Raw genomic sequence first — 15,513 nt, forward strand, 5'->3', positions numbered from 1 at the left:
AAAAACACTGCAATTCCTAGCATGCAATTCCTAGCCTGGAATCTGAGCCAAGGTGTTTCACCTAGCACTAGTGTGCTATGGCAGTATTGGGATTGCAGAGTGCCCATGTGTTTAAGAACCAAAGCTTTAGTGAAACATGAGATGCAGCGTGGGTGAGTGTTGCCGGACACACCTGATCCATTACAATTTGTTTCTAATTTAACTTTTGTTCACTGAGTATTAAGAAAGGTTTTACTATTGTAAATTTGAGGGGAAACCCCAACATTCAGTTAAAGCCCACGAGAGTTCATGATCTACAGTTTAAGACGATGAGGTCATCAGACAGAAAAGAACCTGACACAAGTACACTTAAAATACTCAGTTATTTGATGAAGTCCAAGTAAATTCCTGTAAACAACAACAGCAGCAACAACAAAATCTTGGACTCTGGATGTTGCCCAGTGGTACAGTGCCTGGCATCCAGTACCACAAACAAAAAAGCAATCAAGCAAAGACAAAGTGAAAATGACCAAAAGTCAAATAAAGTCGATTCCTTCCCTCCGGAAGCTGAGAGGCTATTAAATGAGATGCTCAGTTCTGTATTATTTTCATCACATAAAAGATATGGGAACAGGAACACTGCTCACTATCCAAAGGATTTATAGGAAATTAGTCTATTTAAAATTGGGGCAAGAACACCTGTCCTGCCAACTGTTACATCTGTCAGAGTTCTTAACTGGAAGGCACAGAAACTGTAAACTAAAATCAGAAAAATGAACATACTAAACTTTATTAAGAAGCCGGGTATGGTGGTCCAAGTTTTTAACTCTAGTATTTAGGAGAGTCAGAAAGATCCTTATAACCAGGCTGGCCTACATAACGGGTTCCCAGGATAGGGAGGGCTACAAAGACAGTCTAAAATGAAAACAAAATCAAAACAAATAAGCCCCCCCCCCAAATGTAATTAGGCAATCTGGCAGAACAGGCTACAAGTTTTTGACAAAGATATTGCAGCTTGCTGTTGATACACCTTCAGTTTTAAAACCTGGATATAGTTGCTGAGGCTGGCATCCCTGCTTAAATAGACCCCTGATGTGTTCCTTAGGGCTCACATTCAGTTTCTGGGTGTGAGCACAGGGTTAGATTGGAGCTTGCAAGCAATGAATTCAGATTCCACTATTATGGACGACTGGAGGGGCCAATGCAGTCACCCTGTTTCCTGTAGAGGAGATGGCCTGGGTAAGTTAAGAAATCCGTCAAACGTTTAGTTATGAAATAAACAAAAAACTAAATTCACACCAGAAATAATTCCAATGAGATACTTAACACTCTGGGCTACTCAGTGATTTTAAACGACAGAGCGCTTGTTTTAAAACAAATTCTCTTAAGGACACTCAAACCACTTTACACAGTCTTTCTCATAGACTTAGGTTTAAAAAAAAAAAAAAGCAGAACTCTGGTGTTAAGAAAGATTAAAGACTTCTTTCAAGAAAGTGTGGAATGAGCTGGGAAAAGGATAAGAGTAAGGGAAGGACGGAGGGAAAGAAACTGTTCTCAAATCTCGCGAGACTCTCCTCCCGGCGTAGCGCCGGCCAATCACTAGGGGCGTTTTCCGCGCGGTGACGGTTGCTAGGATACGCGGCATCGCGGGGGGGGGGGGGACTCTGAGGCCTGGCTCCCTGGCTGTGCACTGGTGAGCGGTGAAACGCGGGGCTGAAGCTCGCGTTGACTCCTCAGAAAGAAGTTCATGTCGCGGGGTCCTAGCGGCGCCCCAGTCGCACCAGGCAAGGTGAGAAATCTCAGCTGCTGTGCCTTTTTTCTGCGTGGGTTAAAGTTCTGTGTCCACTCTGACTCGCTCCAAAAGGAACAAACTGGAATTCGTGGCCTCTTGGCTCTTCTATAACTTGGGGACGGAGGCTTGGCCTGGGAAGTGCCACACTACGCCTGGACTGAAAGGATGCTCCAACCGGGGAAGGATAAGGACGCCTCAGAAAAGTCTCTGCTCCGAAGGAAGGTGTGGTCAGCCGGTTGAAAGGACGTAGCAACTTTCGGTTAATAGAAGTCAGAATGGTTGGGTCAGGGAGGATAATGGTAGTAATAACAAGGAAAACAGAACAACGTGATGTTTTCCATGTAAGAACCAAACTTCACAACAACTGCAAAATAAGGACTCCTGGCCACACTTTTGTTTTAGAGACGAGAAATCACATCCCAAAGGCATTGTGTGCCAAGTTTATGTAGTGGTTACTGTCAGAGGTAGACTGTATCCTTAATCCTTGTGGAATCAGGGATTGTGTGAATATTCCCTCTGCGGTGATAAGAATGGGCCGAAGAACTCCAGAGAGCCCACTAGAGTAACAGTGACCAATTGTGCTGGGATTACTGAGGTTTTTTGTTGAGGTGTTGTTGTTGTTGTTTTTCGAATTTTGAGTTTTGACTATAAGACTTTGCTTTGCAAAAATAATGTTGATGTCTCTTTGTTGTTCAAAACCATAGGGATATAGTGCTACTTGGAATATAAACATTCTGAGGTTGACCCCCCCCTCCACTTGAAGAGATAATGGTGTGCATGTCCAAATGGAAAATTTCAGTCAACAAGTGAAAATTGAGAATTGGTGCCTGGTTTGAATGATAAAACTGTAGACATTCATGAGTTCTTACTACAGCTGTAACTAAAAGGTGTAAAATTGTAGAAGTTGTTGCAAAGAAAAGCCAAGGTGCTGAGCTTGAGGTGGAGAACAGTTCCGTGGATGTTTTGTTTGCAGTCATAGTAACTGCTTCCGTCCTCCCATCACATGCATGTACCACCATACCTGATTTAGTTTTAAAATTAAAATTGTAAGTCAAGTTAGGCATATATATCTTCCCAAAAGTTTATCTTTTTAAAAGACATTTTTTTTTTCTCTTAGTGGTGCTGGAGAATGGTTGGGGTAATACTGTTTTTTTTTTAACCACTGAACTACCTTCTGAGCTCAACTATAGCAAGTTTTTGTAATTGGGAATGCCTTTGTATTGGAGGCTATCAAGAGATACACACACATAGTTTCTGCTTGCCACTGAATCAGATGCTGAAGATTAAAGATACCAGCCAACTCTTGTTCTCTTGGGAAAGGAATACATAAGCAGATTGTTTCAGCTACTGTGATAGGTACTGTGACAGAGATGTGGGCAGGAAATATGGTAGCATATACAGCTGTCCAGTAAGCCCTCAGAAGGTGGAGTTGCTTTGGAATAGTCATGGAAGAATTCTGAGAAAAGCCCATGTGCACGATGTCTGTCTGTTAGGAAAGGAGACTCATTAAGAAGTTGATATAATAGGCTACCTGAACTGTGAGGCTCTACAGTGGATGCCAGAACTGTAAAAATAGACAGGAAAGTGTGTGCGTTAAGTATTTGAAGGAATTAATAATTCCCACAATTGGAAGTGAGAGAGGAAAAATCAAGGACCAAGTTTCTGACATGTACGATAGGAGGTAAGACCAAGAAGAAGGGCGGATTTGGGGGCTATGACAGATTCTCATTAATTATATACGTTTGTCTCGAAAACAATTAGACTGTATCTGAGTAGAGACATTAATTATATTAAGTGTGTCAGAGAGAGACGAGGAGTTATGAATCTTTAGCTTATTGTCTGCTAAAACCTTGAGTGTGAATGCAGTGGTCCAAGCAGAGCTTAGCAAAAGAAAAGGAGACTATGGATGGCATTGTGTATTACCTTTAGAGCACATAAAGCAAACTAGTACATCCTGCTCCAGGGTCAGCAGCCAAGTAGAGGCTGAAGGAGGCTGAAGAGAGGAGTAGAGTAGGCGAGTGCCATGCTGATGATTTCACATAGAGTACACAACAGTCAAAGATGACCTTACATCCCTGTAATATTGACGGGGCATTAAATGCAGTGGTAGAAATCTAGGAGGCAGTGGAAAGAAGCTTCTCAGGAAAGCTTGATTATATAAGGAAGACTTTCTGCACAGCCGAGAGAAGTTTGCAGGACAAAGGAGTTTCTTGTGGTTAGGAAAAAAATTAAACATGACAAGAGATTGAAAAAAGTAAATTTTAAAGAGAGCCGCAGCAGTGGGGATAGTATCTCAAGGGAGGTATGGAGTATATGACCCACATAGTGGGTCAAAGAGGGCAAATCAGAATAGAGTTTACTCTTGAATGAGGGAGGGATGGCTGCTGATACGAGAGCAGGATGTTCCAGTGGGGTTTATGTGTTCTAAAGGCGATGGAGTTTATGTCCTAATTTTCTTATTTCTAGGAAATCAGGTTATTTAATGAGAATAATAGGATCACATGGAGACATGATTAAGGATTGTATACACCAAGAAGAATTAAGAGTGCCTTGCCTTTGCAGAGATGGAATATTAAAGATTGATATTGTAATAAGTGTAGCTCATGAAGTGTACATGTGTGGTTAGAGGACAAGTTTGTAGTTAGTTTTCTTCGTCCACCTTTACAAAGGCCCCAGGGATTGAACTCATATCACCAAGCTTGCATGACAAGTTTTTCTACCCAAATGAACCATTTCACTGGCCTCAGTCCCGTAGTTCTAAATGAGCTATTAAAGTAAAATTGGAGTAAAATTAAAGCTAATTTTGACTTGAAGTAGTATCTGAGAATGTCAGTGTGCAAGAAGAAAAAAATCATCTTGAATTGGGTGTTTGAAAGAAGGGTATAATGAACTACAAGTATTTTGGTGTATGAGACCTCAAAGGAGAATTGAATTATTTTTTTGTTTCCAAACAGTGGTTAAAGTGAACAATGGCCAGTAATCACAAATCTTCAGCCCCTCGCCCTATTTCTCGGAGTGGAATAGGACTAACAGGAAGGCCTCCTTCTGGAATAAGACCCCCATCTGGCAATGTTCGAGTGGCGACTGCAGTAAGTTGAGAATCTGCAATAACAGATTTTACTTTATTGTTCTTTATTCTTTAAATAATAGTATTGTATGAAAAATGTTGTGGAAATATGTAAAAAATACAACATGGAAGAATAAGGCCATTATCAAGGAATTATACTTACTGATTATGATATTTTAAAGCTATAAGAATTTACTTCTTAGCTGGGCGTGGTGGCGCACACCTTTAATCCCAGCACTCGGGAGGCAGAGGCAGGCGGATTTCTGAGTTCGAGGCCAGCCTGGCCTACAAAGTGAGTTCCAGGACAGCCAGGGCTATACAGAGAAACCCTGTCTTGAACCCCCCCCCCAAAAAAAAAAAAAAAAAAAAGAATTTACTTCTTGTAGTGCTGGGATCAAACACAGAGACTTGTATATACTAGGTGAGAGTAAAGCTATTATAACTAAAATTGTGCAGTGTCTTTTAGGATCAAAATTAAGTGAGATAAAATAGACAAGAACCAGAATCAAGCATTTGTAAGAATTTTATTACGCATTTCAAATTAGTTAAAAAGAAAACACAGAATATTGAAACTGCCCCAAACCTAATGAATTCTTTTTTTTGTTTGTTTGTTTTGTTTTTTCGAGACAGGGTTTCTCTGTGTAGCCCTGGCTGTCCTGGAACTCACTTTGTAGGATCAGGCTGACCTCAAACTCAGAAATCTGCCTGCCTCTGCCTCCCGAGTGCTGGGATTAAAGGCGTGCGCCACCATGTCTGGCACCTAATGAATTCTTAAAGCAAATTTTTGTTTCTTCTTGTATCATTTGTTAGGTTTACAAAGAGTGTAGAAACTTGATATTTTAAACAGTTTATAACTGGTAGAGGAGAATATTCATAATTAATATAAAGTTGATAAGTCTGAGGGCTTTCTACTGATAGAAAAACCAGATACTGAAAATATTTTAGTTTTTATATTCGACTTTACAAAAATCGAAGGTTCCATTAAAATGGAAAGAAATGATAAACTGCTAACTTTTTCTATATGTGGTTCATAACTTTTTAAAAATTGAGACAAAAGCTAGCAGTGCACACCTTTAATCTCAGCACTTGGGAGGCAGAGGCAGGTAGATCTCTGAGTTCCAGTCTAGCCAGATCTACAGAACAAGTTCCAGGATAGCCACAGAGCAACTATGCCTCAAAAAGACACACGCGCGCGCGCGCGCGCGCGCACACACACACACACACACACACAGAGAGAGAGAGAGAGAGAGAGAGAGAGAGAGAGAGAGAGAGAGAGCGAGCGAGAGCAATACCAATCCTAATATACACTGGGCTAGCCTTGAATTCAGTATGTCCTTAGAATTGGTATTACAGACTACCACCACACACATCAGTATTCAGAATTTTAAGATGAAAAAGTAAACTTTACTAATATGTATGAGTTTGTTCTAGATTAAAATTTTAAACTCATGTTCAAGTAAAATTTCGTGCAGTTATTTCCCCCCCCCGGGGAAGAATAGAATTATAAATTGTGGAAGAAATCATTTACAATGGTAAAAACAAAAAGGAGAAAAGATATAATAATAGCCAAATATAAATACATGAATGGTATTAGTAAAATTTTTTCGATTGTCACAGAAATTGAGAAAAGTATTTTTAAAATGTTAAGATAGTGGTATAAGTCAGTAGGAGAAACACCACATTTGAAAGAGTATGAAGCTTATAAACTGATCATTCGAAGATAAATTATTACTTACAAAGATGATTATATTTTCATTATTAAAATACTTACAGACTTATTTTACATATTGTTAGAAATGAAATGGAGGGCTAAGACACTCTGGAGGCTGAAGCAGGAGAACCATGAATTCAAAGCCAGACTGGAAGAATAGCAAGAGCCTGTCCAGGCCAGGATTGGACAATAGCAATACTGTGTCTCAGAAAAGAAAAGAAAGAAAAGAAAACAAAAGAGGAGAAAGGGGAAAGGGAAAGGAAAAAAGGAAAAAGTAAAGGAAAAAAGGAAAGGAAAGGAAAAAGGGAAAGAAAAGGAAAGAGAAAAGAAAAGAAAGGAGTGGAGGGGAGTGGAGAGAGGGGAGGGGAGGAGAGAGAAGAGAAGAGAGGAGAGGAGAAGAGAGGAGAGGAGAGGAGAGGAGAAGAGAGGAGAAGAGAGAAGAGAAAAGAGAAGAGAAGAGAAAAGAGAGAAGAGAGGAGAGGGAGGGGGAGAGGAGAGGGGGAGGAGGGGGAAAGGGAAAGGGAGAGGGAGAGAGAGAGAGGGAGAGGGAGAGGGAGAGGAGAGGAGAGGGAGATCTGGTTTCGAGTAACTAAGAAAGTATGTAGCTCTGGTATACAAGTTCCAATAATAGGCTGATTACAGAAGAAATATAGTACTGAGTCCTGTGTTTAAAGAAGAACAGCATCTTCCCCCCCCCTAACTTTTATGATTTATCTAGACTTTAAGATAATGATATCATATCATTATAACCTAAAATGTAAATAATTTTCTAAAGTCTTCATATATATGGTATCTTTTTCTCTTGTTCTAGAAATAATTGATACTTTGTTGCTTGTTAATGAAATACTTGGAAAAGTAATCTGACAGTTTATTGCCCAACTCCTAATTGCCATGTACTTTACTTGTGTAACGTCTGTGGTTTGAAATGAGTGATGTTCATTGTAAAGCAATCAAACAGTGGCTGACTGGGGAACTTCCTATTCCCGGCATTGTCAGCTGTTTGGTATGTAACTTATCAACCTTCTCTGTGCATTTACAGATACAAACCACATATGCACATATAGCTTGTGGTCTGGATCATATGCACATATAGCTTCAAAATCAGGATCATATTCTATTCATTGTTAGCCTTTCTTGCCCCTTTCAGTAGTATCTTCTGAATGTTCTTCCAGGTACTTATATATGTACTTAACTTCATTCTACCTTATTTTCCTCTGTACTGCATCTGTAAGTGATAAAGGACAAAGCTCTCCCAGTTCTGCTTGCTTAAAGCAGAAGAAAGAATTGTTTAGAAACTTTCCAACGCAAAGGCTTATCCGTCTCTCCTGGAGACCACTGTGGGTAGCCCAGAACTTTTTAATTTGGATTATAATCATTTCTATTTTTTAGCATACTCTCTGGATTCTGTTCCAGTACCAGTGTTGGCAACTTATCTAAATAGTATGCAAGTAATTCTCTGAGTCACTTAAGAAGTGGGTAATTTGGTAGTTTTTTTTTTTTTTTACTCATTTTTTATTGGATATTTTATTTATTTACATTTCAAATGTTATCCCCTTTTCCAGTTTCCCCTGCAGAAATCCCCTATCACACCCACCCTCCCCTTTCTATGAGGGTGCTCCTCCACCTACCCATCCACTCCTGCAACAAAGTAAATGATACAAATTTAATAATTTAAAATTTATACCCTATATTTAATCTGATCTTGTACAAAGGAAAATGAAAAAAAGATAAAAAAGGTAGAAGATACAGAGAGAGTTTGGAACACTTTCATAATTTTTATATATTTTATATTTTTGTAATTTCCCATGACTTTCTGTGCTGTATAGTTGACAAGAAGAGAGTTATGTCTTTTCTCAGACTGCAAAATAGAACTTTTTTTTTCCAAAATGAAAATTTTCTTTTTCCTAATTTTAAAGAAAACATATACTCATTATAATAATGCTTGAAACACCAGATTCTGTAAAGGAGAAAATCAACTATAATATCATTATGTAGAAATAATAATACTTTAATGTTTTTTTTCCATTTATTTATCTGAGTGAAAGTGGAGGCCCATACCATGGTTCCCATGAGGAGGTCAGAAGAAAACCCTAGAGTATCAGTTCTCTCTAAGTGTGTAGGGCCCAGAAATCAAACGTAGATCAAAAGGTATGGCAGTAAGGGCCCTAACTAGCTGGCCCTATGTTAAAAGAAGTTTTTCTAGGTAGCTTTTGCTATGTAGTCTAAGCTGGCCTTGAACATGTAAATTATGTAGAGTCTTCATTTTTTATAAAATTTCTCTTTATAATCTTATGCTAATAGATATATACTGTTTTTCCTGGTTTAATAAAAGTGTAAATTTTCTTCTCATTTAGATGCCACCAACAACAGCAAGACCAGGTTCTCGCGGTGGGCCCTTAGGGACTGGTGGAGTTTTGTCATCTCAAATCAAAGTTGCTGATCGTCCTGTAACCCAACAAGGTTTGAGTGGAATGAAGACTGGCATGAAAGGTATTTATTTTATGAAGATGAATATATTTTGTTCCAAAACTGTTACAGCACATCCTAATAAATGAGTAATGTAGCTTGTAGTTCTTTTTTTTTGGGGGGGGGGGTTTCAATACAGGGTTTTTCTGTGTAGCCCTGGCTGTCCTAGAGCTCACTCTGTAGACCAGGCTGGCCTCGAACTCAGAAATCTGCCTGCCTCTGCCTCCGAAGTGCTGGGATTAAAGGCGTGTGCCACTACTGCCCAGCATAGTTCTTATTTTTTGACCTTTAAAATTATTAGATAATAGAATGCATGTGAAATATATTGTGAATTAGAAAGCTGTGTGCTTATGTATATGTGTGTGTGTATGTGTGTGAGTATGACACACTTTGATCTTCATTTTTCTGTTCATAGAGTTTTACTACAGCTGGAAGAAATTTGAAGAAGAGTTGATTATTGGAAATTAGATTTTTATACTATATAAGAATATTTGGAAATTCGTTTAATAGCATTCAACTTAGAATCACACTTACTGAGCCTGTGAAATGGCTCCTGATGCCAGGACCAACGTGATGGAGGGAGAAAACCAGTTCCCACAAGCTGTGCGCTGACCTTCATACATGTGCCATGGCATGTACCCATACACATAGAATTTAAACATTTTAATGTAATAAAAAATTTAAATGGTCCTATTAAAACACTTTTTAGGAGATAAGAACTATTACTGCTTTTTCTCCATTATGAGGATTAGGAAAGGAAATAAAGACTGACATTATGCTTCTTTCTAAGGCATAATAATTTATTTTTTTATTTATTTTTGAGACTGTCTCAAAAATATGCAACTGAGGACAATCTTGAACTCCTGTCTTCCTACTTTAGCTCTCTCAATTGTTGATATTACTGTACTTGGCTTAAATTAGTTTTGCAATTCTTCCCTAAACCTATTATATTGTGCTTATTTCAGTAATTTGATCAGTGTCATATATAAGCCAAATTAAACAATGATTAAAATTTTTAGGTATTTTTCTTGTGACTAATGATTTATGAGGACTGATGATAATCCTGATGTACAAAGTTAATTTCAAACAATATAAATATACCAACAGTGATATAACTCCATAACACTGATAAGACATTGTAAGTTATATCTGGATGGTTTTAAGTAGTGTGAGGTAACATACATACATTATGTGAAAGTACTGCAGCTTTATTAGGGACTTGAGCATCCCTGGATTTGTGTCTATTACAGTCTGGTAACCAATTCCCTTTTTATACCAAGGGACAACTGTATTTTTATTATTTAATTTTATTGTTATTTTTTGTGTGTGTATGTGTGAGAGAGTGGGGGTGGGGGGAGACACGTGTACAATAGTGCATGTGTGAAAGTCAGATGACAGTTTTCTGGAGAAGGGTCTTTCCTACTGTGTGTTCCCGGAACAAGGAATCAGTCTCAGGTTGTCAGGCTTGTGTGGCAAGCACTTCTGCCCACTGAGCCATCTTGCTAATCTAACCACTTCTTATTCTTCCTTCCCAACCACTGTACTTTAATAGTATGGGATTAATTTTAGGAGATTTAATTTTTTTATAGTACCATATTGCTTACTAAGTAGAAAAACCATTGATTATTTAGAAGCCTTTGCTTAATTATTAATAATATAAAAATATAGGTTAATTATTATGTCTTTGACTTCCACGTGTATGCTATGGCACATGTATCCTCCCCTCATCATATAATCTAATGATAATGAAATAACATTTTTAAAAAGTCCTTTTGGATTGCTCTGTTCTAAGCTTCCATAGGTCTAGTTTCTATTTAGTCAGTCAGTCCTGTAGTGACTAGTTTCTTTTTAAAAAGACTGTATTTTTATTTTAAAATTATGTGTGTATGTGTGTATCTATGTGTGGGTTTGTGCACAGAAGTGCAGTGCCATGGAAGCCAGAAGAGGCTCTCAGATTTCCTGGAGTTAGAGTTACTGGCCATTGTGAGTTGCCCATTGTGGGTGCTGGTAATTGAACTTGGGTCCTCTAGAAAAGCAGAGGTGCTCTTAACCACTGAGCCATGTCTCCAGGCCAGTGTCTTCTTTTTCTTTTTTAAAAATTTAATTAATTTATTTTTTTTACTTATTCACTTTATATCCTGCTCACTGCCCCCCTCTTGGTCACCCCCTCAAATCCTTTCCCCACCCTCCCCTCCCCTTTTCCTCTGAGCAGTGAGGTATCCCCACATCCTGGCATTTAAGGTCTCTGTGAGTCTAGGCACATCCTCTTCCACTGAGGCCAGACAAGGCAGCCCAGCCAGAAGAACATATCCCATAGACAGGCAACAGTGTTTGGGACAGCCCCTATTCCAGTTGTTTGGGACCCACATGAAGACCAAGGTGCACATCTACCACGTATGTGCGGGAAGTCTAGGTCCAGCCTGTGCATGTTTATGGTTGGTGGTTTAGACTCTGAGAGCTCCAAGGGTCCAAGTTAGTTGGAGAGTCTTGTTTGTTTACAGCCTTGCTTTTAGTCCCATCTTTGTGGTCTAAGTCCAGCCTCCTTTATGCCATGATTCTAGGATACTAGTTTTCAGTTGTTCTTCATCTGATGTATTCTGGCATTCATGAGGGAGGTTTGAGAATAGTGGCATGTCATAGTGATTGTGCTTTGGATTTGTTATTTGTTATGCTGGTTATTAATATTCACATCAAAAACATTTCTTTTAGGTCCCCAGAGACAAATTTTAGACAAATCTTACTATCTTGGACTTCTTAGGTATGTAAACTAAGTATTTTTTTTTAATGCATGACCTTGGAGTTTTAGTTGTGATATTTATTACAATAATTATTTTCCTTTTTAATTCTAAGAATAATTTTATATTCTAACACAATTTCTAGTTAATAGGCTGCACTGCATGGTAATACGGTTAGACCGAAATTTGTGTGGTACAGGGAGGTACATGTATGTGTGTATTGTGGTATACATATCTGGACTGATATTCATACACTTATATGGATGGACGTGGGTGCAGGAGGACAACCTTGAGTGTCACTTTTCAGACACCGTCCACTCTTGTTTTTGAGACAGTGTCTCTTCGCTCCCTTTGAGCTTACTAAGGAGGCTAAGTAGGATGCCGGCTGTTGACCCTCAGTGATCCTCCTGTTGCTGCCTCCCCTGGGTGGGATTACAAGCACGGGCCATCAAACCCATGTTTTACATGGCTTCTGGCAATGGACTCAGGTCCTTGTGCTCGCCAGGCAAATACGTTACCCTCTAAGCTGTCTAAATAGGCTAAGATTTTACCTTTTTATGTAGTTTCATATATGCAAGTTATACATTTTGTCTCACTCTGTTTGTGCTACCATAATAAAATACCCAAGACTGATTAAGTTATAAATTTCAAGAATTTATTTCTTATGTATTATAGAAGTTGGGAAATATTACAATTAAAGTAATAGGAGGTTTGGTGTCTGTTTACAGTCTGGCCCTTATAGATGGCACATTCTTCTTACCGTTACATCATGAAAAAGAAAAATGAGGCCAGTATAACTCTTTCCAGTCCTTAAAAGGCACTGACATATATGAAATAGCCTTCATGGCCTACTTAGAAACTGGAAGGCTCAATTTATTTTGCACATGTGCATGTGGGTGTGTATAGAGTGGCTTGAGGCTGGGTCTTTCTACATTGCCCTGGCTGTCCTGGAACTCACTATGTACACCAGGCTTGCCTCAAATTCACAGAGATCTACCTACCTCTGCATAGTATGTGCTGGGATTTAAGGTTTGTGCAACTACACCTGGCAAAAGTCTTAATTTCTTAATACTGTTAAGTTGAGGATTAAATTTCAATGTGAATTTTAGAGGGAACACAGACATTCAGATCATATCATGTTCATTTTTTCAGGAAGTAATAATCTTTTATGCTTTTTAAGGGTTATTCTAAGTATATTCATGTAATTGAAATATCACTGATTGTAGTATTAAAAAAGGAAGTGTATATTTATAATACCTTAATTATTATAGAAATTTATGTAAGTATGTATTTGGTCATTTGTTACAAACTTGCCCTAATTTTAATTAATTTATAAGCCTTTTGGGGGGTATTTTGAGTCAGTATCTCACTGTATAGCTTCAACTGGAACTCATTATGTATACCAGGCTGTCTCAACTCACAGAGCATCTACCTGCCTCTGCCTCTTGAGCACTGGTATTAAAGGTATGTGCCACCATGTCTGGCTTTAGGCCTTTTATTAAGATCTCTAAATGAAGAAATTTAAAAGCAATGCACCATTTTAATTTTATGTGTTTGAATGTTGTACATGCCTATGTGTAATTATGGCATGTGGATACCCTTTGCCTGTGGAACGCAGAAGAGGGCACTGGATCCGCTGGAACTGGAGTTACAGATAGCTAGGAGCTGCCTGCTATGTGGGTGCTGGGAAATGAACCCTGTTCTTCCTAAGCTAACCCCAATCCCTCTATAAAGAAAGTAAATTAATTTGTCTCCACCTAATATCTTTCCTTAGCTGTCCTAGTGATGTATCCTGTTTTTCTTTGGTGTTTGGTTTTGCTTCTATTTTTTGAGAAAGGATCTCATTCTGTAACACTAGCTGACTTGAAACTCCCTGTGTAGGCTCAGCTGTCCTCCAGCTTACACTGACCTTCCTGCCTCTGCCTCCCCTGCATGTTGAGATCAAAAGTGTGTGCTATAGTGCCTGGCCTGGTTATCTTTCCTCATGACTAGAGTCTCTATGCCAGGTACTTTTTCTCATTTGTTCAGGAGAATAAGATAAAATAGTTCCCATTCTTGGTCACACAAACTCCTGAAACTATTCTTTGTAAATGAATTCGGTATAGTTATACATTTATGAAAAGCTTATTTGTTAGGATTCTTTTCTGAGTTAGAAGCGTTGCTGAATTTCTTCTTTTTTTCCAATTAGGAGCAAAATAAGTGAACTTACAACTGAAATTAATAAGCTTCAGAAAGAAATAGAAATGTACAACCAAGAAAATTCAGTGTATTTGTCATATGAAAAGAGGTGAGTAATCTTACAGTTAAAACATACAGGATCTTTATTAGGGATGTATACCTCTGAATATCAATTCAGTATTCATTCAGTATTATGAACATAATTTATTGAATATGTGTGCACCATCCATACAGTTCTTAATATTAATGTTTTATGTATTTATGAATGCACTTGTTTTTGTTCATAGGGCAGAGACATTAGCTGTTGAAATTAAAGACTTTCAAGGACAACTAGCAGACTACAACATGGTATTGCCTTTTTCTTTCCTCACAGAATTTCTCTTCTTTTTTTATTTTTTGCTTGACACTTAAAATTATTTTTTAGGGGACTGGAGAGATGGCTCAGCAGTTAAGAGAACTGACTGCTCTTCCAGAGGTCCTGAGTTCAAATCCCAGCAACCACATGGTAGCTCACAACCACCTGTAATGAGATCCTCTGTTGTATTCTGGTGTGTCTGAAGACAGCGACAGTGTACTCACATTTATAAAATCTTAAATTTTTTTTAAAAAATACTAAATAATACCTCAGTCTATGTGAAAAACTGAAACTGTAAGCATACAGAAATTAAATCACCCCATTTTATTTCTCCTTCATTTCTTTCCCCAGAAATAACTTGGCTTAACATATTGATAGAAATTCTTTCAATTTTTTGCATCTTAAAAATTATTTTAAAATACATTTATATTTTACTTACTATTTATTTATTTATTTGTCTGTTCTGACCTTCCAGACACATTCGTGGAGGTTGAAAGACAACTTGTGTGACTCACTTCTCTTCTATATAGGAATCAAATACAGGTCACCTGCTGTAGTAGGAAGTATCTTTACCTGCTGAGCCATCTTGTACACCGACCAGCCTTATTATATACACTTTTTTCCTATAAATGCTTAAATAGTAATTTTAAAAAAACATTACAATTTATGAATGATTTCATTGCTTTAAAAATATCTTTCACCTTGCTATGGAGTATTATCATGAAACAAATAATTTTGTAGCATACAGATTACTTCCATTTGTATGTTTAATTTTGTGCGCATTCTGTCAAAATACAATATTTGTATAAAAATGGTTTCCTGAAGGATGTTTCCCACGGTGGACAGTCAAGTTGGTATTGCTGATAGCCACCTGTCCCTGGAGTAACACTACCTCCAAAGAAGTCCTGGTACCAGAATTTTCTTCTGATTTGTTACATACATTAAACAATTATGGTGCCTTGAGTTGATGAAGTGGCTAGCTTTTGTTGAGTAGGCAAATTATGATATAACTAGTTGATATTGTTAATACTTTCCAATAAAATGTTGCTAATTAGAGCACATTGCAGTTCTTAAATTTGCTGAGCGCCATAGTCTATAACAAATATTTTGAAACCCAATATTAATTAGGACTTTATGTTCTGTTTTATAACATTATTTATTGTTTTCTACATCTTGTTTTACTTTTAATTATATGTGTGTGTGTGTGTGTGTGTGTGTGTGTGTGTGTGT

General features: G+C 37.9%; 1 protein-coding gene across 3 annotated transcripts in view; it reads left to right on the forward strand.

Annotated features, from left to right (window-relative positions):
• The first annotated feature begins 1,609 nt into the window (after nucleotides 1-1,609).
• Nucleotides 1,610-15,513, forward strand: part of Ift74 (intraflagellar transport 74) — a 78,106-nt gene continuing 64,202 nt past the window's right edge. For 2 of the 3 annotated variants that reach the window (XM_021199859.1, XM_021199860.1), the window contains exons 1-6: nucleotides 1,610-1,768; nucleotides 4,726-4,860; nucleotides 8,904-9,039; nucleotides 11,725-11,773; nucleotides 13,939-14,037; nucleotides 14,216-14,276. In XM_021199859.1, coding sequence (XP_021055518.1) covers nucleotides 4,741-4,860; nucleotides 8,904-9,039; nucleotides 11,725-11,773; nucleotides 13,939-14,037; nucleotides 14,216-14,276 — 465 coding nt within the window. In that variant the 5' untranslated portion in view covers nucleotides 1,610-1,768; nucleotides 4,726-4,740. The other variant, XM_029540182.1, reaches the window with a different exon arrangement.

This window comes from Mus pahari, chromosome 6 (genome assembly GCF_900095145.1).
Source record: "Mus pahari chromosome 6, PAHARI_EIJ_v1.1, whole genome shotgun sequence".
Taxonomy (NCBI): Eukaryota; Metazoa; Chordata; class Mammalia; order Rodentia; family Muridae; genus Mus; species Mus pahari.